Source organism: Eptatretus burgeri, chromosome 12 (assembly GCF_056783735.1).
Source record: "Eptatretus burgeri isolate ZD-2024b chromosome 12, Ebu_testis_v1, whole genome shotgun sequence".
NCBI classification, from domain to species: domain Eukaryota; kingdom Metazoa; phylum Chordata; class Myxini; order Myxiniformes; family Myxinidae; genus Eptatretus; species Eptatretus burgeri.
The window spans coordinates 74032353-74059361 of record NC_140972.1 but is presented as its reverse complement, the minus strand read 5'-3'; the positions used below and the strand labels follow the sequence as shown (position 1 = coordinate 74059361).

Sequence of the window (27009 nt, the reverse complement as noted above, 5' to 3'; positions counted from 1 at the left end):
TGACAACTCTGACAGAACCACAGAGTTCTTTGGCTGAGATGGGAGAACTTGCCAGAAGGACAACAGTCTCTGCAGCACTTCACAAATCTCGGTTTTTTGTGAGAGTAGCCAGGCGGAAGCCACTCCTGTGAAAAAGGCACATGGCAGCATGCCTGGAGTTTGCAAAACGGCATGTCAAAGATGCTGAGAGCATGAGGCAAAAGATTGTGGTCTAATGAGACGAAAATTTAACTCTTTGGCCTCAATGCAAGTGCTCCGTCTGGTGGAAAGCGAGCACAGCTCATCACACATCTAACACCATTCCCACTGTGAAGCATGGTGGTCGCAGCATCATGCTATGGAGATGCTTTTCAGTGGCAGAGACTGGGAGACTTGTAAGGATAGAAGACTTCTAAGGGAAGAAGACAATGAATGGAGTCAAATACAGGAAACTCCTTGAGAATAACCTGCTTCAGAGTGCCAAAGACCTGAGACTGTGGTGAATATTTACATTCCAACAGGACAATTACCCCAAGCATACAGTCAAAGAAACACTGGAATGGCTTCAGAACAAGAATGTGAAAGTCCTTGAGTGGTCCAGCCAAAGCTCAGACTTGAATCCCATTGAGAAGCTGTGGAAAGATTTGAAGGTTGCTGTTCATCGACACTCCCCATCCAACTTGACAGAGCTTGAGCAAATCTGCAAGGAGGAACGGGAGAAAATCCCCAAATCCAGATGTGTAAAGCTGATACAGACATACCCAAGAAGACTCGAAGCTGCAATCACTGCCAAAGGCGCTTCTACAAAGTATTGAATTAGGGGGTTGAATTCTTGTTGACGCAAGACATTTCAGCTTTTTATTTTTAAATAATTTATAAAAATTTCTCAAAACATGTTTTCAATTTGTCATTATGTGTAGATCATATTTCATTTTTTGGGTATTTTGTGTAGATCGGGGACAATTTTTTTTAATTGAATCCATTTTAAATTCAGGCTGTAACACAACAAAATGTGACAAAAGTTGAAGGGGTGTGAATACTTCCTGAAGGCACTGTAGAAAGTGTTTATTTTTAGACCAGTTAGCTTTTTTTGAACTATATAATTAAAAATACTTTGATTAAATTGGTGAACTAATGATAGAGTCTAATATTTTTGAATAACTTTTGGTTTTGGAGTATTTTTATTCTGTGAAGTAAAGTGTTTTAGATGCTTTCATGTTTAAACATCGGGGAAATATCCCTGGGCACTTTCCTGGTCGTGGCCTGATAATATAACCAGGGAACCACTGGTAGGCATGGATGACCCCAAAATGATGTAATGGACAAGAAAGTAAATACCTATTTATTATGCTTTTAATGCCGTGAACAAACTTTGGTACATCACGGGTGATGAAGGTTGGAGTCAAGTTTCATCGGAATTGTTAAGAAGTTGCAAGTGTTTGTGGATGGACAGACTGATGGACCGATGGATGGACAGATGATGTGCCACCATCCCATAAGGTCCTGGGAACTACATTCCAGATGAACTAAAAAATTGGGGAAAATTGTAGCTTGTGGTTTTGCATCTCGCCATTTATATACCGCCTGAAACTTAAATCTTGGAAAAATGTAAAAATGTTACATTTTCGGAAATCGGAGAGGAAGGTGATTTTATCCCTAAAGTTTCAACACAGTATATTTATTGTTAGGGTTTGGAAGTCGATTTGAGTGGTGTGGAAAAATACAGTAAACCACATATTGAAAAACCGGTGTGTTGAAAGTGAAGTTTCTAATTTTTCAGAAAAGAGTTGACAACCATAAATATGCATGAACACAGACGTACTTGGCATTCTTTTTGTCCAGAAAATAATTTTTGAGGATGTTTACACTTATTTTTTGCTAACTTAGATATAAACCATGTTACAAAGCTGAGGGTGTGACGCATTACGGAAGGTCCAAATGATCTGCCATCTTCTTTATCTGAGGTCTTTCAGGGTCATGTCAACACTTGTTCTTTTCCACATGCAGAACACCCACAATAATAATTATATGTACAGTATGTACTTTAGGGTTAGGGTTAGTAGGAATGTGTTAATATCACAGGTATATGAAGGATTGGAATTTTTAACGATATAATTATGCTGAAAAGTGTACTGTGTAAAAAAAAAAAATATGTCAATCAATTAAGTACTGCACTGAATTCACAAAACGTTTATGGGAGGGAGGGAGGGAGGGAGGGGGGGTCTTCAAGCGTTGCATAACATTGTCACGGCCAAAAATATTGCCACCCTTGCACTTTTTTTCTAATAATGCACCATTTCTTCCAGAAAATTGTTGAAATAAAAAATCTTTTGGTATCCACATATGTATTTCTTTGGTTTGCAGTGGAACAAAACAAAAATGATGAAAAAAGAGTAATCTTAGCTTATTGCACACGGAAATCCTCAAATGGCCCAGACAATATTATTGGCACCTTTTAGGAGATGGTAGAAATAATTAGATTTCAAGCAGGTGATTCTCCTTTCCTTTGGAATTGAACTCACCTATGGTGAGTCGCAGGTGCCTAAAATATAAAAATTACTTATTCAACCAGTTTGAATGGAGAAATGGAGTCATTCTGCTGTTTTGTGTCACTGTGTGTACCACAATGACCATGCAGAAAAGAAAGAAAACCAGAGAATTGTCTGAGGAGGTCAGACACAAGATTGTAGTCAAGCATGGACAATCTCAAGGCTACAAGTCCATCTCCAGAGACCTTGATGTTCCTGTGTCCACTGTTCACAATGTTATCAAGACGTTTAAGGCCCGTGGCACTGCAGCCAACCTCCCTGGATGTGGCCAGAAGAGAAAACTTGATCGAAGATTGCAGCGAAGGATTGTTCGAATGGTGGAGAAAGCACGTCGATCAACTCCCAAACAGACTCAAGCTGACCTTCAGACACAAGGTACGACAGTTTCAACTTGCACCATCCGTCACCAACTCGATGAAAGGGGGTTCTATGGTCGGAGACTCAGGAGGACCTCACTGCTGAGAGAGAGAAGAGAAGAGATGAGATGAGTGAGTGAGTGATAAGAGATCCCAGCTGGAGTTTGCCAAAACACACCTGAACAAAGCAAAATCCTCTGGGAGAATGTCCTGTGGACAGATGAGTCCAAATTAGAACTTTTTGGTAAAGTCCATCATCTCCATGTTTTCAGATAACAAAATGAAGCCTTCAAAGGAAAGAACACCTTCCCATGGAGGAGATTCTATGATGTCTTGGAGTTGCTGTTCTGCCTCTGGCACTGGGTGCCTTGAATGTGTGCATGACATCATGAAATCAGGAGATTACCAAGGCATTTTGGAGCACAATGTTCAACCCAGTGTCAGAAAGCTGGTTCTCCGTCAAAGGTCATGGGTCTTGCAGCAGGACAATGACCCCAAAACACTTCAAAAAGCACCCAGGAATGGTTCAAGCCAAAACACTGGACTGTTCTGAAGTGGCCAGCAATGAGTCCAGATCTAAATCCCATTGAACACCTGTGGGGAAATCTGAAAACAGCAGTTGGGAGAAGGCTCCCTTCAAATCTGAGAGAACTGGAACAGTTTGCACAAGAAGAGTGGGCCAAACTGCCAATAGGGAGGTGTAGGAAGCTCATTCATGGCTTTAGGAAGTACTTGGCTTCAGTTATTTTGTCCAAAGGCTGTGCTACCAAATATTAAGTCGAGGGTGTCAATAATTTTGTCAATGCCATTTCTTTTTATTTTCTGAATTAAAAGATGTATCAAGTTCTGAATCAAAGGAAAGGTTCTGTCATATTAACAGTGAAACAAAGAATTGTGGAGACCAAATACTTTTGTCAATTTCAACGTATTTTTAGAGAAAATTGTGAGTTAGTTGAAAAAGTGCAAGGGTGCCAATATTTTTGGCCATGACTGTATATTTGAGGGTGTCTGGTCTAGCGTGGCAGAATGTTGCAGGGGGTGGGGGAGGGTGGGGGTGTCAGATTTTAGCCCAAATAGCGTTACATACATTTTGAATGGCCCCTTATAAATCAAAGCCAATCACAGATCTTGAACTTCCATGCATGTGCATGAACTTCATTTCAGTTTGATAATACAACACACTTTTGGTTTGAAACGAGCAATACTGTACACAAAATTTTGCCTGACACTAGCCGGAATTGGGCAGAGTCCTCGAGTCCTCACTTTCCGAGTTACAATCCTGAAGTCGAGACCGAGTCCCCCAAAATGGACTCGAGTCCCACATCACTGCAGGACATAAGGGTATACCAGCTAATTTTTCCAAAATTCAGACTCGTATATCAATGGGTCTATTTACCTCCCCTCAAATTCTTGCTTTAACCGACAGGGTATACTGCATCAGCGGCATCTCCACGCCCCTGTAAAAACTAATGCCAATCCGCCGACACTTTTCCTGCACACGAATTAACCCTATTCTAGATTAATTATTTGCAAGAAAATAAAGCAAACATCGCAAAGAGTTGTTTAAGATTTTGGCTCAGTAATTTAAATGAAAGAACTTCTTCATTATATGCACAACCTGGTAATTTACCAGGACTGTGCAAAATTCTCACAACATCGTGTGCACCCAAAAAGGTGCTGGAAACAGTTTCAATAGTCCATCGGATAAGTGAAATAATTGTACACTTCATGTTACAAGCAGAAAATTTGGCATGAATGGAGACCTCATTCAAAGAAAAGAGAGATTATGGAGGCAGCTTGAAAAGTAATTTTTTTATGTTTTTTTCTTTTTTTGTAAACAACATCAAGGCTTGTATGAGAGGTAACTCACAGAATGTACAACAAGGCACGTTATGCGATCGTTGACACACGTCAACACACGTTACTTGTAAGTTACTCATAAGTCGAAATACGTCGAGGTAATGTCTAGCGTACCCGAAACTTATTTCTAACCAATGAGTAACGTGCTTTGAACCTATGTGTAACGTATCTCCAACGCATATTGACGTATGTAGACATATTTGACGTCTTCCGGCTGACTACAGAACTTACTGAACGTGTTGCTAACTTACAGCTACTGTATAATGGCGTATTGGCAGCGTTTAGGGGAATTGGTATATATAAATGGGCTTCACAGGAGGAACCCGTCAGTGTTCCACAATCCATGGGTTTTTTTTTTTCGGCATGACGGTGATGTTGACACTTCGATATCTAGTGCGGTTATGATTTGAATCGTCAAGTGGCAGCCTTTTTATTGGCTACGCCACGTGATCGTCGGCGATACTCTGCCATGCTATGCATAAGTTAGACTATCGTTGGGCAAAAGTTGTGAATGCCGACAACACGCTAAGCATTCGTTGGTATAAGTTATCTATAAGTTATCGAAACATTCTGTGTACGTTACTAATATGTTATGCATACGTTCAACTCGTTAATATACGCCCAAAACTGAAAAAAACATCAATCGTTCAGCGTACGCCAGCGTTTTAGATCAATTTTGATACATTACCATACGCTGGCTAAATCGTCAAGGTGTGACAGGGGCTTAACACGGGGCATTGCATCAGCGGCATAGCATCAGCGGCATAGCCATCAGCCCCCAGAAAATTATGCAGGCGCATTCGAATAAATAAATTAATGGTTTTTGGAATATTGCGTTCAGAAAAGTACATTGGACGGATGATCGGCGGGTCAGACAGAGCTCATTTTAATGTCCCCCGTCTCTGACCTTGTCAGAAGGGTGGGAGACAAAAATAAATGGCTGCATAATAAAGTTGTGTAAAATGACAGTATTATTTTGAGCATAACTTACCTGTAATTGGCTCACCTGACACCAGCGAAGGTAGGTAATCCATTTCAAAGAATGTGGTGCTATTCTTTTGAAATTAAGTTTTAGCAGAATAAAGATGATATAATGAATATTTTCAATCATATGAACTCATTGCACTACATAACACTATTTTTATTAACAGTGCCTGAACTTTTAAGTCCATTGTTGAATTCAGGTCACCTGACTTCTAACATCAGTGGTGAAAGTATCAAAATATACATTTTGCCCAAATGCATACAACTGAGAGAAAAAAAGTCAATTTCCAATGTTCAACATTGATATAATTGATTCAATCAAGTGTTTAATAAATATAGCATGTATTTGAAAAGGGAAAAAGTATTTGTACATTTCATGCTCTTTGTACACCTGGTCGTAGTGGCCGAGAAACTATATCACCATACTGGTCTTTACGATCTTCATGTCCAATTATTGTAATCAGTTTCACATACATATCTGCCATCACATTCTCCCCCACACTTGCAGAGTGCTGTACAATTGAGCATTACCTTAAAGGGGAACCCAAACACTCAGCCCACCACGATGCTAATCTATCCCTTGATGCCCTACAAAATACATAATGTCTTTTTCCAATTTCCGAATTTTAAAGTATTAGTCCAGGAGCCCAGAAGGTTTATTCAAGTGAAAAGCACCGGAATGTTTGACCTCATGGGCTGATGGGGTCATCCACCGACATCACAAGAATGCATTGCTGCCGGGTGTGACCCATGGCTTTCCCCCAGAAATCACTCAATTAGTGACGCCATTACCGAAAAACCTAATTTCCTCAATATCTAGCAAACTTTGCATGATAATATCATGAATAAGTTGTTCATTATTATGTGATGGGTATGGTAGTGGTTCAGATGGAAGTTGATTTTGGTAACATATCCCTACTGTTGAATGCAGAGTATTATTGCCATCTGGTGTCTCCGTGTTTACATCGTAGTTATCCCAGGCTAATGCTGAAAAAGAAGAATAAATATCATCATCATCATCATCATCATCTACCATTTGTATTCGATCTTCCATTAGTATTCTAAGTAATAATTCGTAATTATTAATATTGAATAAAAACACTCCTTGCCATTTCGTATCACCGCGTTAACATCGTAGTTATCCCAGGCTAATGCTGAAAAATACAAAAAGGTAATAACACAACATTTTCACCACAAACGTGTATTTGTATTATTGCTATTATTATTACTATTATCATTATCATTATTATTATTATTATTATTATTATTATTACCTGTTCCCAATCCATCATGCAGATGGAGACCGGCAGGAGTTTCCTGTTCCAAGTCAGAGCAGGTGTAGGCCATTTCAGTCTCGAGCCGCTTCACTTCATCGTCGCTGATACAATGACCAAAGCGGTTCAGGGTGGTCCACACTGTTTTTGATCCTGTCAGTGTTCTCAACCTGAGCCCAAGGGCTTGATGCTTTCAAGACCTAACTCTTCCTCTGGTACAGTTGAACACGGCATCCGATGCACCAGCTAATGCTTTTCTCTCGATCACATCCCTATTGGAGTTATTTACACCAATTTCTGATTGCAACCCACCGATGAGAGTACGGAAGAGTAGGAGAGTCAAATCGGGGAAAATTGGGGAATTTTCCTTCAGGGTGTGAACTGAAGTGGGTGAGGGGGTCTTTGATTGGGGGGTTGCAAGAATTTCTGTCTGCAATGCCATGGCAGCACACCTGATTTCTTCAATCTTTTCATTGGAATCAGTCAGCATAGCAAATGCCTCAGCAGACGTCAGTGATGAGTGGAATACAAGGTTTCCAGATTTGTTTGCTCGTTTGTCAACGAGGATTTACAGGAATCGTTCCTTTATCTTCGATATCAGACTTTGTGTAGTGTACTTATCAATGTCATCCTGTGTTCCTCCAATAGCATGAAACTCTTCTTTGTACCAATTGAAAATTACTGACACCAACATGGGAGTTTTGTTTTTGATGACTTCATTTTCGAGGAACATCAACAAGTTTTTGAAGGCTTCAACGTGCATCTTCCGATTCGACGTTTGCTCTTCATCCGTCACATCCAGTCTTACATCATCACGACGACAAGTATTATGGTATTTGGCTTCCTTTGTAATAAGATCTTCCCCTAGTCCAATGATCCTAGTATCACACTTTTTCTTCGTAGCAAGAAGGATTGCATTGCTCCCGTCTGTGGTCAAACATTGGCTGAGGGGTTCATTTTTCTGCAACTTCCTCTTCCTCTTCTGTCTACAAAAAAGACATTCCTGTCCAAGGACGCCTCTCGTGCTGGTAGAAGGATGATCGGAACTTGAATGAGTGGTCTGCTGAGGTGGTTCAGATGGTTCTGTGCTTGGAGGTGCTCCTCTCTTCACAGCACAGAATCGACTGAGGCAAACTGAGTGGTAATATTTGCCTTCTGGGCCCTCAGCTGTTCTGATCTCTTCCGAGGTGTTCGAAAACTTGTCACTTTGAATAACCTTTCGCCGTCTAGCAGCATTTTTGGCTGTTTCCCAGTTGCTGGAATTGAAACACTTCAGGACACGTTTCTTTTCTCCTCCTTCTTTGCAAATTATACAAATGGGGGCGTCATTTGCCATGATCTGTAAATAACAAAAATGGACAGAGACCAATGCATTATTTGCCACATTGTAACAAAAGACAGAGATGGTACGACTCCAGAAAAAATAATGTCAAATCCCCCCCTCCCCCCCTTCAAATTAGACTGTGATTAATGAATTTTCATCATTTTCAGAAGAAAATGAATTTGGGTTTTATTTCCTCTTTAACACACTAGCATGTGTTCCTGCAACCTTACTGGCATCCACAACTGAGCAACTCTTGAGAACTTTGGGGCGCTGCTGGAAATGTCCATCATGGCTCCCATTGTTCAGAGAAATTTCTCCTCTAACCCCAGTTTAATGGACTGGGCAACTTAGGGGAGCCAATAATGCACTGTCCCCAAACTTGTCCACCTTGATACACAGCCCTTTAGATGTGTTCCTGCAGTGTTGCACGTGAGGGAAGGATGTTTTCTATTGATCTTCAGTTAACAAGTGCTTCATTGCATCATTGACACCCACCAGGTCACTTGTCCTATCATACAACAGGAAAACAAATCTCTCAATTCATGCAAAATCCATTTCTTAGATATGATTGGGGGCATGTGAAAGAACAAGGAATGTTTCTATGACATCATCAAATGACTTCCACACCTGCTATGCCTTCTTCTTCCCTATTCTGTTGAATGAAGAAACTGTGTTACAGCCAGTGAGACTGGAACAAAGGGAGGCATATAGCTTTCTCTGGTCCCAGGGCTGCAACAATTTCATGAATGGCAATGTCATGGAAATGTTTCCCAGTACTAAATGTGACTCATGCTTCTTCAACATCTTAAGCACTTGCGGTAGCAACAGCCAAAACCACATCAGTATCCACAGTCCTTAAAAGGATTTTTTTGTGTCCGTTCTTGGTGGCATCTGACATGTGCAACATCATCCATATGTCATCTTCTTCCTGATCACATGGTGCAAGTCCTGACAAATTGACCTCTTGATTGCAGACAACCTCATCACCTAAGGTGCTGATGATTACCTTGTTGGTTGGTGTCTGTGGTGATGGATTTCTCTCCCAATAATTTCAACAGCTCTGTCTTGTTGAGATCACTTCAAAGAAATCCAACCAATTGTGTGGAATAAATAAGTTGGCTTCCACCCATATTCTTCTACCACATCCTTTCTTCTTCCTTTCACTTGCTTTCAGACTGTCAATTTTGTACTCATCCCAAATGATGTCCAGTCTGCTTGTCGTTTCCAGCTACTTCTCCAAGTAAAGCAGAAATACGGCATCTGAATCTTCTGCAAATGTCTTCTGTGTCCCTGGCTTCAACATATTTATAATTGCTGCACAATCTGGAATTGCTCCACCCAGCTTGGCGAGGTTAATGTTCATTGGGATATTCCCTAGTTTTTTGGAAAGCTTCAAGGTTTGCGGCAGTTGTTTCTATAACGAGATCCAGCATTATTATTTGAATTGGCTGGTCACTGCAGAGTTCCCATTGTATTGCTTTGGCAGAACACATGCAGACTCCAGTTTGTTGCAGATATACCATCAGTAGGGTCACCCTGGTCGCAGTTCATCCTGACAATAATATCTCTGGAAAGACATTTACTTCCACCATTAATGTTTTCTGTGAACAATATAATCAAGCTGTAATTTGGCACGATTTAAAATTGAAAAATAATGTGTCCATCAGAAGTCCTTCATCCCTTCAAAACATTCCATAGTTGCAGGGAAGTGGTATCTATCAGAAGTGGATGAACATGAGGCATGAGAAATGGTTTTGTTATCCCCTAGATTATGACTGATGATAAATCTAAAAATATCTGCATTTTGAGCCGTTAGGCCTATTATGAAGACATGGAGGGGACATGAAGTGTTGTATGACATATTGTTTAGCCTGGGGCTTTATTTTGTAGGACATGTGTACATGAGATCATATAACCATAAAAAAAATTCTTGAAAAATATTGGCACTATACCATCCCCATCCCATTCATAAAAGTATGCCATCCCAAAATATTGAGTTTCCATCCTAAATAGGCTGCAAGGTGTCAATTTTGATTTTTATCAGGTCATGTTGAAATGTGAAAATTAATAACACAAGGGGAGATCACTCTCATTTGACTGCTATTTCCTAACTACTCACAGTAAAGATAGAAACTAGGGTAATTGATGGACAATGTTTCAATGCAAATGTATCAAACAAAACAAATTCCCAAGTGCCCCCATATCTAAATTTACTTTATACACCCTTATGACTATTTATGGCAAGTTTCATGCTTGTAACATGATGTGCACAATCACATTAAGAAATTGCATTTATCGGCTGGACTACAAGGTATTTGAAGCCCCTGGAATCCATGATGATGATGCAGACTGATAATTATCATGATGCAGACAGACAGACATCATCCATGATGATGATGCAGACCTATTATAATAGGCACTCGTTATGACAAATGTACCATTCAAGCCGATAAAGATGTACCCAACGCTGTGAAAGATGCTGGAAATCTTTTTCTTTTTTATCCCTTAGTGAGGTGTATTGCTGTTTTGAAAGCATCCAACATTGTTTGGATGTGAGTGCACCATTGTTGGGTTATTGACTTGATTCACAATAATTTAAAGCAAAATACTTTATTGGATTTTAAAATGAATCAAAATACTTTTGGTCTACTAAGAGTGACATCCAGATCGTGTCGCCACACGAGCAATTTGCATAGTTGGAGCCATGTGAAAGAATCAAAAGGTTTTTCTTTCCTTTTTTCCAAAAAGTTTCAGATTCAAAAACCCCAGACGTCTACTCCAATATCATAAGGAAACTTGCTGTCTGATGAGAAAATATGTGACACTGGCTGGAAGTATAATAGAAAAGGATGAACATCTGTGCTGAGTTTTGCTGCATGCTCAGGGGAAAACTTTTTGATTTCCCCTCGTATTTGATCAGTCAAACAATCTGTGGCTTCTTCTTTTTGAGCTTCCACTTCCTTGCAAAAAAATACCCACCCTCTTGGCTCGTTGTGGCTATATCTTAATCCTTTCTCTGCATCTTATACTGCAATTCTACTTTTTTGCATCCAATATGAATTGTTTGCATTATGGTCTGTCTGTAAGTATGCTTCATCAGATAAGATTAAATTACTTGCGAGAACACAACAGAAAGTGGATCACTGTAGTTAATCATGCTTAATCAAGTCTGTGATATCCAAATTCTTTACATATGAACTGCCTTTAATCAGCTAGAATGACAGCTCGAAGCTCGAACCAATTAGTGGCAGAAAGATTTATTAAATTGTTTTTATGAAAAGGAAAAAATATCAAGACAATGGCTGTGAAACTGATTTGATTGAAATAAACTTTGACTTGCAGAACGTAAGCAGTTTATAGGAGATGATTTTATGTATAGAATATTATGGTAACTCAAATAAATATCTTGGTCAATTTTGAATGAGATAATTTCAAAATGAGCGAAATACTGTGAAGATCTTCATGGTTCAAACATGCAGCGTTTTTCAAATATCGAGGAACTGGCATGCTGGAGAAGGATAATGCTCGAATGTCCATGTAACAAGGTTTATAGAAAAGCCACTTTGCAGAGGAGACTCGTTTACTGTCCAGGACGGAAAGTTTGTCAATATTGTCACCAAATGACCACTTTTAAGAGCAGACGGAGGGATGTTCCATTTGTAGCAAATGCAATTCTTGCCTTTGCATCGTCTCACACTTCCTGGAACCTGTGGTTTGGTGCTCCTAAGGTCGACATAACGACAAAAAAAACTTTTTTTGTACATAAAGTCAATGCTCGTAGATGAGCTAGATCATAGAACAGATCTGATCATAACAGAAGAAAAGGAACAGTGGAAAAAGAGGGGGGAAACACATCAACAGCAAGACTGAGGGACAAAATAGAGGAAGACTTGGACAAATGATGGATGTGGGGAAGAATGAGTGGGTAGGGGAGGAGCCATGGGGTGGACAAGAAGGACACAAATTTAATTCTGAGGAAGCAAAAACTGGAAATTTGGGAAGAGTTGTGCTTGGGGAGAGTTAATGTGTGTTTCACCCTCCACAAGGGATAGAAAAGATCATGGGTTTGGATAAGGGATGATCTGAAATGGTGGTGAACATCTGTGTTGAAGTCCTGGAAGGAAGAATGGCATTTAAGAGAATGTGGAAGTTGATTCCACATGTGGGAAAAAAGAGGAACGAATGAATCGAGGTGAGCAGTGATTCTGCATTTTGGGAGTTTCACAAGAAGTAATTTTTGGGATTTAGACCAGGTCACACTACCCTGTACTTGCTGCTCCTGCTTTCCCAACAATGGATTGAGGTCCTCAATACCAGACATGAAATCAGAACCATATCCCTCGACATATCGCGTGCTTTTGACACGGTCTGGCACCCTGCCATGCTCACCAAACTCTCTTCTTATGGTATCCATGGCAATCTCCACTCGTGGCTCGCAGACTTCTTCTTCTGCCACAGCTAATCTATGGACCTTAATGGAGTTCTCTCATCCCCTCTTCTTGTCCAGGCTGGAGTTCCTCAAGGCAGCGTTCTGGGCCCTGTTCTTTTTCTGGTTTTCATCAATGATCTCTCGGACTCTGGGAAATCCTCTTTATCGCTTTGCTGATGACTCCACCCTCTGCCGTACCATCTGTCATCCCTCAGATTGGCAAGCAGCGGCCTCTTCACTCTCTGCAGATCTGCATAAAATCACAAGCTGGTCTAACACTTGGAACATGCCTTTCAATCCTGACAAATCTCACACTCTCACTTTGTCTCTCCAAAAGAACCGTTTGGAAAACTTCCCCATATACTTTCTCATCAATTCTCTTGAAGAAGTCCTTTCATTCAAGCTTCTGGGTCTCACTATCTGCCATGATGATCTTTCTAACCCCAATGAGGCATCCTCCATTGTGCAAAGCCCTTCCTTGGCACACCTGAGCTCTTGACCACATACAAAGCTTTCATCCACAGCCTGATGGTATCCTGCTCTTCTCTCTGGGCTGGTGCTCCCATCTCTCACCTTTCTCTGCTTCATTCTGTGGAAGCCAAGGCATTTAGGATCATTGGTATCTCCTGCCATAGGCAGGTCGGTGGTCTTTCTGTCTTTTTTCGTCTCCTCTCCAGCCCCCCCCCTAATGTGTCTGCGATCTGTCCCCCCATATATCCGCAGGGTGCTCAAGGTCAAATCACAAATCACTGCTCACCTTCAGGCTTTCATTCCTCTTTTTCCCCACCTTCGGAATATACTCCCACACTCCGAGGAGGACAACATATGGAAAATGCAGAGGATGAAAAACCAGAAGGGAGGTTGGAGAAGCCAGAGATACCACCGACCTGTCTGTGATCAGAAAGTGAAAGGCCCAAAGACTCAGCTTCATCTCGGGAGATTCCAATGATGTCGAAGGCCTTAGTTTCCATGGCGTCAAGCTGAGCAAGGTGTGAGGCAGGGCATCAGCCCAGAGGGTAGAGAAGTACTCCATGAAGCTGTGGATGGATAGGTCAGGTGTGCCAAGGGAAGACTTTGTATGACAGAGGATGCCCAGTCAGTCACTGGCTTCAGAGACAAACTTAGAAGAAAGTTCATAGGTGATGGTGACAATTAAAAGTTTGAGTGACTGAACTTTTTCAAGAGGAATGTTGAGAAATTAGATGGGAGGGTTTGCCAGACGGTGTTTTCGGAGAGACAGTGTGAACGTGAGATTTGTCAGGATGCGGAGATTTGTCAAGATGGAAAGACATATTCAAAGTGTTTGACCAGCTCGTGATTCTATCAAGGTTGGTAAAGAGGGAAGAATCTGCTGCCTGCCTATCTGAAGGATGGGGGATGTTACAGCAGAGTGAGGAGTCATCGGCAAAGAAACAAAGAGGATTTTTGAAAGAGTCGGAGATCATTGAAGAAGATTAGGAATATGATGGGGGCCAAGCACACTGCCTTGGGGCACTCCAGCCTTGACAGGGAGAGGAGAAGAAAGGATTCTGTTGAGAACCATGCGTTGGCTCCGAGAGTCGAGGAAGTCAATAAGCCATGTGCGGAGACGGCCTTGAATGCCATCGGCAGAGTGTGGCAAGCAAGGCAGATGCCAGATTGCATTGAATGCTCGAGATATGTCCAGATCGAGACACTGCCCTGATCTCATGTCTGACATTGAGCCAGAAGCAGCATGCCCAATGAAGACTGTGATCTGGTCTAAATCCGAATTGATGATCTGAGATGAGGCTGTTGGAGAAAAGGAAGAATTTGATGTCAATTGTGAGGATGAATTCCATGACCTTGCTGATGATTGGAAGTAAGCTGATATGTCTGTAGTTAAGGAGATCAGTTTTTTAAACTTTTTTATGTAATGCAGTGATGTTGGCTGACTTCCAAGCAGACGGAAGATGACCTTGGGTGAAAAAAACCTTGGGTGATGACATAGGAATGAAAGATAGGGTGAAAGTGGCAGAAAGAGCACGTACAAGAACAGCGGAGCTGGTTTTTTGGACGCGTGAATAAATGGATATACCACATAGCATTTACGTTGTAATTGCGATTGAAGGTTTGGAATCGTTATTTGATTGGAAATTGTGGTGCCTCATTTGTAAAGTTGAATGATATATGAAACACCCTCACGGAGATCACAGGCAGTGAATTTTCTTGTGATCTGATAGAAATCTGGTGAGAATCTCATGGGATCTTAGAAATTTTTTGTGTGGGTAATACTTTTTGAGGAAAATTCCACCAGAAAAATATTTTTTTCTAACACTTTTGAGTATACTTTAATTGCACACCTACAAATTGCCTTTTTGGCAGCAAATGAAAGTTTTCCTCGTCTTTGATTTGGGCATTGGTCTGTGTTGTAGCAATGAACGTCCATATTTATTCTTGCACCTTGCAACAGAATTGCATGCAAGGCCGAGCAGGATTGCGTAGAGCAACAGTTTTCACCCTTTATTAATATGTGCACCACTTTTGTTCAGTGGTGCTGACCATGTACCAACCAAGATCAAGAAGTGAAATAAGTTTGATCAAAAACAGAATCTCGATGATGAAATAATAAGATCTTAATTTTGAGCATAATTTTATTGTCAAATACATTTTTGCAGAAAGCACAAAAAAAAAAACACTTTTACATCGGTGGATCGCTGCAAAAAGGTGTTTCTTAGTAAGATTTCATACAACGTGTCTTTTGCCAGCCATATTGCTAATTCTCCTCTTTTTCATGTGAACACTGGTCCTGTTAATTATCAACCAAATTATCAATTCCAGAACTAGTTTCTGATTAAGCACATCGAAGGCCATCTTCAGGTTGCAGTCTTGCCTGGAAGTTGAGATTTCTTCATGGAGACGGATATGAGAATATAGTTTTACACAACCATGTTGATGGAAATGTCGTCAGGGCACAAACAGCCAATCTTGCACCCACAGAGTATGGATTCAGCATATCACACCAGAAGTCTGACAGACTTTTCTCTTCAAAGATATCCAAGGCTGTGGAATCATTCTGGAGATCGATGAGAGATTCTTGGATAGGACCAGGTAGTTTTATCAGGTCATCAAATCAAAATGGGTTTCAAAACGAGCTTTGCATTCAATTCAGGAAGATCAGCGAAGTAGGATACGAAGTGTTTATTCAATGCAGTGAGATGGCTTTGAACGAGTATTTTCTAAAACGCTGGCAATCCCTCACCACCTCCACATTTACTGATGACGTCAGTCAGATTTTCAAATATTTTGAAATCGCCACGTCCACTTTTCATGTTCCAGAGGAATGGCTAAGGCATTCTGGAGATCATTGATCTCATTGAACCAGAAAAAGTACGAGTCAGTAACATTTCCTGCCCATTCAGTATTGGTCGTAAATGGGGATTCTTCGTATTCTTTGAACTTCACCCGTTCATTTTTGTCAAATATAATCGCCAGGACAATACACAGTAGTTACATTTCTGTAATCTATATTCAATAGTGGCAAGGGCTGTAGGATAAGATGGAAACATTCTAAGTTGTTTTATCAGTATAACATCGACATCACAGGCTTCCACCGCCTCCTTTCTTGTCTTGCACCCTCTGCTCTTTCTGTGCTTTGTCCCCACCCAGGTTTCTGCAGGCTCACGTGGTCCACCATCAACCCCCTTCTGGTGAATCTACCTAAATCCAGGGTCACTGTTCACCTCCACTCATTTGTTCCTCTTTTTTCCCTTCCTATGGAACCAACTCCCACATCCTCTTCAATCCCATTCTTCCCTCCAGGTCTTCAAGACAGCTGTTCACCACCATCTCAGATAGTCCCCAATCTAAAACCACGATCTTTTCTACCCTCTTTAACCCCCATCCCACCCAAATCTCTCCTCCTTACAAATTTCCAGTTGTCCCTCCTGAGAGTTCTTTTCTGTATCCTTCTTGTCCACCCCATGAATCCTCTCCTGCCCCCCCCATTCCTCCCCACACCCATTGTTTGTCCCCCTCCCTCTGTCTTGCCTTTTGGTTCTGTTGTTGGTGTTTCCCCCCTCTCTCTGCTGTTCCTTTTGTCCTGTTGCATTCTGATCCGTTCGGTGTACTGGTACTAGCTCTTCCACGAGCCTCATCTACGTATACCAAAAAATAAAATCAGTATATTCTGTGCATAAATCTCAGAATCACAAATCTATGAAAGAGAATACCATACATGAAGATATCATAAATTGTTTTGTCTGTCGTGTACCACCGAAAAATCCCATACGTAGCTTATCTTCTATAGATTGGGAACCGTTGGCTTTGAGGTATGCGCACTCACTTTTAACCCACCTGTGTTAGCATCTCGACAGAGCTATAAACCGTCACACCGGTGATTCACATGTAGAGTGATGTGCGCGCCAGCCATCAGGAGGACCTTAAGCCGGGGGACCCATCTGCCAGCACTGCAGGTGATGGTAGATGTTGATGATCCTATGGTGTATTTGGCGATGGGTCGGCAAGTTATTGTCGGCACCCTGAACAAACACCAAATTCCTTCCAGTTGAACGCAAAACCTGGTCAGCTGTTTTCGCTGAGACTTGGTCTCGAACCGTTCCACCCTGGCTGACACCACCAGGATGTGGGCATAATTGGGGTTAAGTAATGAGAATAGGAGGAGGAAGAAGAACATGTTTGCATGTGAATTTGCAGAATTTACATATGGAATGTGTTGTGAAATGCTACAAACGATTAATATTTTATATGCACGATATCATTACGTCAGTACAACTTTGAGACGAACAGAAATGATGCTCGTGCATGCGTTGGTCTTGTTTCCTTGCTATTTTTTTTATTTTAAGGAATCATCATTTCTAACATTTCATTATGCTTCTCAGGGCCGTTGTGAATTGTGTATATCCATGTTAAAATCCAATTCTTAATTTTTAATCTTTCAACAAAATTTTACAGTTTGATCTGTGATCTCAGCAATTAATCTGTGCTTTCAATTTTCACATTTGCATGTTTAAAAAGGATGCAAAGGATCACGACACAGAATAAGGATTCCCAGGCCATCAGAGCAATGTCATCTCAACAGCAGTCTGTGAGATGCTTATTCAAACTGACAATAATAGCAATAATTTAATTTTGATCAAGATGCTTCAATACTTCAAATATCCCCACAGTGTCCTTCGCAAAGAGTAGGCGAGCTATCGCGGGCACCATGGTCAAATTACAAATTCCTGCCAGAGACGGAGACGGAGACAGAGAAAACGAGAGAACCATTTCAGTCATTGGTGTTTTATTTACAATGTTTAAAAAAAAAAATTGTTTCTTGCAATTTGTGCTTGCTCTAATAATAATGTACCCAGGAGCGATAGGATTGCTTTTGATGGTTTTGCATACAAAGAAAGAACCAAATTTGCAGGGCGTTTTGATGGGGGCTCCAAACCGAGCCAGATCTCAAGCAAATAGCAGGCGGGGTAAAAGTGGCAGCTCGGTTTTTGTAAGCAATTGGCCCTGACAGCTCCTGAGCATTTGATGGACGTAATGAGTTTCGACGTTGGAATGCAAACGGAAGCATTGCTTAATACCGTGGCCGGCAGTGCCTTTTGGGGACTGCCACAAATGTTCCAGCCTGCTGCCAATAGTTTTGGCTCGCCTACTAAATGTCAGAATTAGCATCATCAGAAGAGAAGGTTGAATTTATTATTATTATTTCTTCCTGCCTTCCATGCCTGATGCGGTGGGATGAAGGAGACTTGAGACCTTTCTAACACGAATTTTGTTTTCATTGTATTTGTCACTGTTTTTCCCCCTCACATAAACCTATCTATAGAAGATCCTATTTTTGTTCACAAATGTTTTGTTGTTGTTTTTATCATTTTTATCATGCCGCAAGCCATTTAATTATGATATTGGAAATGGAGAGGAAGGAAGGTGGTGTATAAATAGGGGTGTGTTGGGAAGGGTAGGGGTTAGATGCATAGGATGAAAACATCCCATGGTTGAACTCTGGCCCTTTTAAAAATAATTTCTGTTGACCAGCAGCACCACCCGACACGATGATACAAAATCTTTCCACACTCCGTCATTCTTCGATAGTCGTCCTGCCAAGTCGAGTGATTTTTGTCGAATTGCACTAATTGATAAACTCCTCTCCAGTCGGTAAAATGTAAGAAATATCATCACAATTCCATGAGGGCTTTCGACTCGCTGGTCCTACTGATCCCCCCCCTTTTTTAATGCTGACGGCTTTGTGCTTCCCGGATTGGTAAAGATTTGCATGTTCAGATGGCATTTGTAACGGGATGAAAGTCGCATTTCAATGCATCGGGCCGTGTAGATAAATTATGACATTCTGTTGAGACTTTTTTTTTCTTTGCTTTTGCCACATATGATCACAATAATTGCTACCCGCTCCACCACCGCAAACGCTTAAGATTCGCCATTGGCGTACAATGTGTGGTGGTTCATCGGCATGAGGACTCATGACCTCCGCAGTAGGGATGCTGCAGCATAATTACATGTCATTAGCATACCGTGGTGTGGTCAAGCAGAGGGTTGCTTTTAACCAGATAATTGTCTCAACAGATATTTGAGAAAAGCACACAGGTGAGTACACTGTAGCCCATGACCGGTGAATGCAGTTGGCTTTGATGTCACTCCGCCATTCTTGAGCTGATGTGCACACTGCGATAATTATACTTATGTCTTGCTTAACCTTTTAAAGTTTTGTTCGATGGGTTTGTGGTGTTTTGGATGAATTTTGGATGCATCAAATAGAAATCATGCTTGGAAACGGCCAAAGCACTTTGGCGTTGCAAATGTGAACATCTGACGAGATCAAACCATCGTCTTTAAACACGATTGGCTTTTCAGGCAATAGAATGAACCCAGAATAAACCTGTAATACAGGAAACATTTTGTCCATAAACACGAGCTCGGCACACACAAATACGTTCACTCGAGGCCATATCATGTGGCGCGCAATCTTGCTATTGATTTAAGAGCAATAAGCGCAGGGGTTGTCATGACAACTCAGCGCCCTGACACAATATATGGATAATACCGGTGGATGGTAATTGCATTAGTCGCCATGGCTACCTCTGCGGATAATATGACCCTGGAGGACGGGCGTTGTGTGCTCCACTTTCAGATGAGGGATGTCGCATGGGGTAATTACTAATTACGCCGTTTTGGCTGGAGCTGCCGAGATGAGGGCAGGCAGTTGTTGGAAGCTGAGGGTCTGGTAATAATATTTGCGGATTTATTTATTTATTTTAAAATTCCGGAACCACTTTGGCCGGTCTGTGAGCTCACGGGGTGCTGCTGCCCTGAGTGTAGGTTGGTGAGAAACTTTGCAAAAACTGCAGCCCCCAATCCCCTAGACCCTCAATCTACCACAGCTGAGATTATCATAGAAAAGGCAGCACTGGAGGATCCTCCGACCAGATGTCCAGAGCAATAAAATGCATTTACTCTCATCGGCTAGTAATTCAATTGTTAATGAATCAAAGCTGACATTCTACACGTCATATGCATTACCACGCAAAACTAGAGTTGCAGAATTCAGAAAGAATGTATCATTTGTTCTTGCTAATGTCGCTTTTGCACCATATATTGTTTGCAAAAGCAATTTGGCACGAAGGTGCCAAATTTCCATCCATTAATTAGGGTTAAGTTTGCCGAGCCATTGCACATATTGTATCATCCTCAGTTTTTTGGGGGGTTTTTTCTCCACACCTTTTGGTCAACATTAAGAATTTCAGATGAATATTTATTACACATTTAAGCATGTGATAAAACAATTTGTAAGCGATGACATTTCCAAATGAAAGTGTGGGAGCGATTTTGAAAAATGCCTATTTTGGTTAAATTTTCATGAATCCTCCCTCCTCCCTCTGCTCTATTCCCTTTTGCCTTTTTACCAGGTACGATGGTGAGTTCTCCCAGGGGAAGTTTCACGGTTTGGGAGTTTTTTCGCAAGCCGATGGCATGATGTTCGAGGGGGAATTCAGGAATGGCTGTGTCGAGGGTTATGGTGAGCAGTGTGTGAAAGGTGTTACATTTGGATACATGATAGGAATGATGCATAAATGAGGTGGAATAGCCATCGATTTTAAGATCTGCAACATGAAACGAGCAAACAAAATATTTGCTTTGATTTCGTTGGAACAATAATGTTTTTTGGTGGGTTTTTTTTTTTTAGCCTTTGGACATGAGGCAAAAAATTGTAGCCCCCTTGTTTACCGAGATGACCAAATTTAGAATATCAATCAACATTGATTTTAGAATGTTGAAGAAGGATTAAATTAGTATGATCGACCATTTTTATACACTAGCACATTACTCGTAGGGGGTGATTGAGTCACACACACACACACACACACACACACACACACACACACACACACACACACACACACACACACACACACACACACACACACACACACACACACACACACACACACACACACACACACACACACACACACACACACACACTGTGAGCAAACTTACAGATGCAATTCTGACAGCTTCAATAAGAAAAGCCTCACTCTCCTTCCAAATCTGTCCCATCTTTGCTCTCCTCCCACCCATCCCCAAAGCTTCAACCTCCCCCTTTCAAAGTTGTCCCAACTTCACTCTCACCCTCATCCCACTCATAAAAGCAAACGGGCATTCCCACGTTGAAACAGCGGAATATGTAACGCTTTCTGCTCCCCTATCATGCTATCACCGACTTCACAGAATCCCGTCACAATTTTAAGAGAAACTAGTCGGAAATAATAGCAAACCTGCGTAACTTCTGAAGTTAAAGCACTGCTTGAGAGAAGGGGTTCTAAAGGGTAAATTAGGAAGTTATAAAGGGTTCTAAAAGGTAAATTCTGAAGTTCTAAATAGTTCAAAATGGTAAATTCCAAAGTTCTAAATGGATCTTAAGAGTAAATTCTAAAGTTCTATAAGTTTAATTATATGGTTCTATAGGGTAAATTTAATGGTTCTGAAGGATAAATTCCAAAGTTCTATATGGTTCTTAAGGGTAAATGATATGGTTCTAAAGGGTAAATTCCAAAGTTCTAAATGGTTCTAATGGGAAAATTTTAAAGTTCTAAAGGGTAAAATATAGAAATTTCTATGGAATCAGGCAATGTCCAAGTAATGGGTGTAACTCGCACCCACGGCTCCTTTTATGTGTCGAGTAGAAACACCCACTCCCTTTGGGAGCAGCCTGGAGGAGGGGTGGGGGTGGGGATGGGTAGGTGGGGCAAATATATTTTGATTGTGGCTAATAATTCCCCCAGTCCCCTGTATGCATGCAGCAGGGATCAGTGAACCACTTGCACTGCTGTGCGGGTGCAGGCAAAATCACAAGTCGTCTCCCCTTCCCCTCACAAGGTGGGGGAGCGGGGGTGGGGGGATTATTTTATGCCTCCACTGATGAAGTTGCTGGAGGCATTATGTTTTCATGTTTTCCGTCTGTCCGTCCTTGCTAATTTTCTCTGTTTTCTCTGCAACCGCTTATCCAATTGACACACAATTTTCACCAGAGGTGTGACGACTCATGTCGAATGTTTTAATGATAATTATGATATTATAGATCATGTGCTGTGGCAGCCATGTTGGAACAACAGAAAACCTTTGGACTTCTATTTCCAAAACCGCTCCGTGGAAAAAAAATCAAAATTTGGCAAATGTCAAGTTCTTGCCATGGGAAGTGGGGGGTTTTTTTGGGGGCGGTGGGTTTAATGATGTTATCGGTGGCTTCATTATGACATCATTATTGCATACGTCGACCGCTTTATCTGATTAGTATGAAAATTTTTTGAGGGTCATCTCGGGCTAAATTGTACGGTGGGGGGGAATGATGTCATCATCAGTCACGTGGTTCGGAAGCCATATTTTTTTTACCTAAAAACCTTCAAGTATCTTCTCCAAAACGGCTGAACAGATCGAGGTAAAACTTTACAGGTACGATTGCCTATCCACGAGGAACAAAAAGTTCTCCACATATGATGTCATAGGTCACATGGTTTGGCAGCTATGATTTTTTGAAGAATAAACCTTTAAAAATTTCCTTCTCCAGAACGGCTTGACAGATCAAGGGGAAACTTCACCCATATGTTCCTCAAGCCTTGGGGATATCACGCTGTTCATGAATAATCAATAGGTCACATGGTCTGGCAGCCATATAGGATTGAATGAAAATCTTTAAAAAATTATTTATCTTGAATCGCTTCATCAATCAATAGGAAACTTCAGGATTATGATCTCGTAGTCATGGGGAATATATGATTTAAAATTTCAACCTGATCGGATGCATGGTCTGGCAACCAGAATTATTTTTAATATCTTGAATCTGGGTTCAGGGATTTAAATCAAACTTGGTACAAGTATGTATAATGATGTAATGATGTGAACGGAAGCATATCTGGCGTCGTCAAAGAGTGCCCTTCTCATATGGTGTCTATGACCTGACCCTGAGTACTACCAACACATGCAAAATTTGGTGGAGATCGGCCCAGTGCTGTATTTTTTCTTTCATTTTCAGATGTACATACATGCATATACACAAACGCATGCCTTATTTAACATAGTAGGATTAAAATTAGCCTGTCTAAGCCATTGTGTTATCAGTATAAACTTCAGGAATGCACATGATGGCATAATGGTAAATGAAAACTAAGAAGTGCATGGCATGCCGTCGAAAGCTTAAGATGTTCAATAGCAAATGTTCTGATGCTTACAAAGCTTAATACTGATGTGCCATTTCATGGATACTACACATTTTGCCTTGTAGCTCTTAACAAATTGTCCGTTTTGGCTTTGTAAAAGCCGTACAGGCAATTAAGTATTCTATGTGCAGTCCCTGCAGACACGCTTGTAAAAGACACATGCTAAAACAATATTTACAGATGAAGAAATTAAAAAGTAAAGGAACCATTTTGTGTTTTTTATTTATTTATGTTTTTTTTGTTTTTAAGTCTGTACGTATTTGCAATGGTTTGACCTGGGAATATGACACTTGTATGAGCGTACACTTGTGGATTGCATTCCAAAAATGTCAAGCAAGTGCTAATGTGAATTTAGATGCCGATAAAACACGCATGCAGGCAAGGCGGAACATCAAGCTGAGGGGTTCTTTTTTTTTTCTTCTTTGACAATTGTTTCTGAGCTAATGATGAAAAGCAAATGTCTGGAAATTGCAACCACGAGAAGGCTATATCTCCAGAATGTGGCAGACACAGCCTTTTCGTCAGAATCTGTGCAGCAATAGTTTCTGCAGAATGTGGTTCCTGGTCCCACAAGTGAAGGACCTATACAGGACCTAACTTGGGTGGTTTGGGGGAGGGGGAGGGGTAGAGTGAGCGATATAATGTGCTCCTGTGCATAGCTTGAGGAATTTATGCTTATTTTAATTAATTGCCCCGGCTGCTCCTCCAGATCTGCTTTGTGTGGACCACAGGCAGGATTACATTATTGTGTGCGGCAATCACATCCTGTTGGTCAGAATTGATGCAGCAACAGCCACTTAGGCACATGGTTCCTGGTCCTACAACGAGTGAAGAAGTTTATATTTGATCCTGGTTAAGTGTATATTGTGGTTTTGTTAATTACTGATGACATTACTTCTTCCTGATTTAATTTTTTCTTGTTTCTTCCATCTTAGGGCTGCTGACCTTCCCCGATGGCTCACATGGGCTGCCGCGTAACGAAGGATACTTTGAAAATAACAAGCTTGTGCGTCGTGAGAAGTGTGGTCTACTCATTCAACGGGCACAGACCATTGCTAAGACCGCTTCCAACTTGTCCCTTTGAACTCTCCAGCATTGCATATGTTGTGCACTCACTCTTAACTTATTCTTATTGTGCTAATCATTCCATACATGTCACACATTCGTACTGATGTGGGACTTCATATACATATCCACTTTGGGCCATCTATTTATTACGTATGCAAAGGTACGTATAGGGGTGGATTGGAGGAGTCCTCAACTTGTCACATTGTACAGATCATGATCAATTTTTTTTTAATCCCTTTTTTCCAAATTATTTTAAATTTTCCTTCATCCAAATTTTGCAATCTTAAAGGCAATTGAACAGACTTCTATATGTGAGGGTTTTTTTTTTCGATGGAAGTAATGTAAGATGAAGTTTTGATACTTGATTCGAGAGGGGGCAGATTTGAGGGAAAAGAGGGAGAAAGAGCCTGAAGAGAAGGATGTGGGGTTGGAGACACAGCGTGAACCACTGCAGTTGGATTTTCATAAGTTGTGTAAATGATTTGCATAAGCTCTGCTGTACATGGCTGTGCTGAGTGATATACTGTAATAACTTTTATTTATTGTATTTATTTACCTTTTTTATCGATACCTCTGATATGTACTTACTAGTATGACTCCTTTTTTGTACTAAGCCAAAGTGAAAATTTGTCCATTGTATGCTAATAAATTAACTGTTTATCAAGTCGGCCTGTCGCTGTCCATCACCATGGATGAAGATACACTTATGATTGATCAGACCGTTCCTGTTTTAGCTGTTTATCATGTAAAAATTTGCTGGAATCACGGACTTGAGGTATTCCCCATCAATGATATCCAAGACTGGTCAAGGTTTTAATAGGTTATTGCAATTTAGTTTGTTTAGGGTTAAAAAAAAGAAGCTTTAATTGCAGAACTGTGGTAGTTGGGGCAGTGTGTGTTTTCATTATGAGGCGGGGGGGGGGGCTGGACATGTGCATAACTTGATTGGGGTGAAGTGGTTCAGACTTGTGCATTCTCAGTGGAGGGGGTGATGAAATATTCAAGATATTTGCGTACATAAGAAATAGATGGCCCTTTATGAGGTACAGTATCAGCATTTCACACTCAGCATGAAGTATTTTTTAAACTTTTTATTATATTAAGCGTATTGCAATTTCTTGCAGTGAATGTTGAGCACATTTTAGGGTATTATCCCAGCACCGTGTGTCACGTATTTGTTACAGTTATGGTGCTGTGTGTTAGAGGATAATCATAAACGAGTTGCATCATCCATTGCTCTTGAACTGGTCACTGAACTTTTGAGTAAGTGAGATTAGAACTTTATATGGAATTCACTTTTGTTGGCTTTCACAATGTATGAAAAAAAAAAAATATATATATATATATATATATATATATATATATATATATATATATATATATATATATATATATATATATATATATATTGCTTTATTTTTGAGCCAAACTTGGTTTTACCGTAAAACCATTCTTTAGCGATGTCATTTATTCTTTTTCTTTGTTATACATTTGGTATGGAATGGTGGAAAATGTCATTTAAGTATGTGAATGTATTTTGGCCTCCACTCCACCCTCACCAATGATTTTCCATTCCCTCCCCCTCCCCATATTATTTTCCTTTGATTTGTGCTTGCTTTATCCATCACCTTCGTCAACATTATTTCTGAATTATCATTATTTTTTCTGTATCGATGATATGTTTGCCTTTGTGTGCTTTATATAATAAAAACTCCTTTTTGTAACTTAGTAAAAAAGAGAAGTGCAAAACAACAGTTCAGCATTTTGCAGCAAATGGAATTCAGCATTAAAAACACACACAAGGCAAGGATGGTGAATTCACAAGGCAAGGATATGACTGAGACAAGAGTACAGATATGGAATGGCACATGGCTGGTAAGAGGAGATTATTTAAGGGAAGTAAATGTAAGAAATCCTTGGAGTACTTTGTGGTCAGAATCTGGTAATCCATGGAGTTGTGCTATTGCAACAGCATATGGATCTCTGCTACATGTTTGGCCATCTACATATGATACCGGTATGCGTTGAAACGAGAAGCGGCAGGCCAAAGTTATTGGCAGAAAAGACCAGAAGAAGCTTAAATGTGAAATATTGCAACATGTTATACCTGATAGCTACCGAAGTTTGACACGAAGTGTTAATAACATAGTTTGAGCTGTTCTTGTTTGTCAAAGCCACACCAACACCATTTTCAATCATGAATAAATGGTTGTGAATTGATTACCCTGCATATTGTCTCATTATACCAATAACTTTTGGTATTACAGTATATTGCACATGTTTATTTTATGGTGAATATGGTTTGAGCGTAGTGCAGCGTTTTGTTGTTGCATTCTGTAATCGGATTTTCAAGCTCTGTTATATTGCACAAATAGTTGATAAAATATAAAGCTGCAATTTCCAAGTTCCATCAAGTCGAATCACAATTATGTTAAGCCTTATCCATGTGCGTTATGCCCCACCATATTGTGAAGTGCATGGTG

The 27009-nt window shown here is 40.6% G+C and overlaps 1 protein-coding gene across 3 annotated transcripts in view; it reads left to right on the top strand.

Annotated features, from left to right (window-relative positions):
* MORN4 (MORN repeat containing 4) overlaps positions 1-26746 on the top strand; it is a 100420-nt gene extending 73674 nt beyond the window's left edge. For all 3 annotated transcript variants that reach the window (XM_085848534.1, XM_085848535.1, XM_085848532.1), the window contains exons 4-5: positions 20651-20760; positions 24394-26746. In XM_085848534.1, coding sequence (XP_085704660.1) covers positions 20651-20760; positions 24394-24542 — 259 coding nt within the window. In that variant the 3' untranslated portion in view covers positions 24543-26746. The remainder of the gene's footprint in view (positions 1-20650; positions 20761-24393) is intronic.
* Positions 26747-27009: the final 263 nt, after the last annotated feature.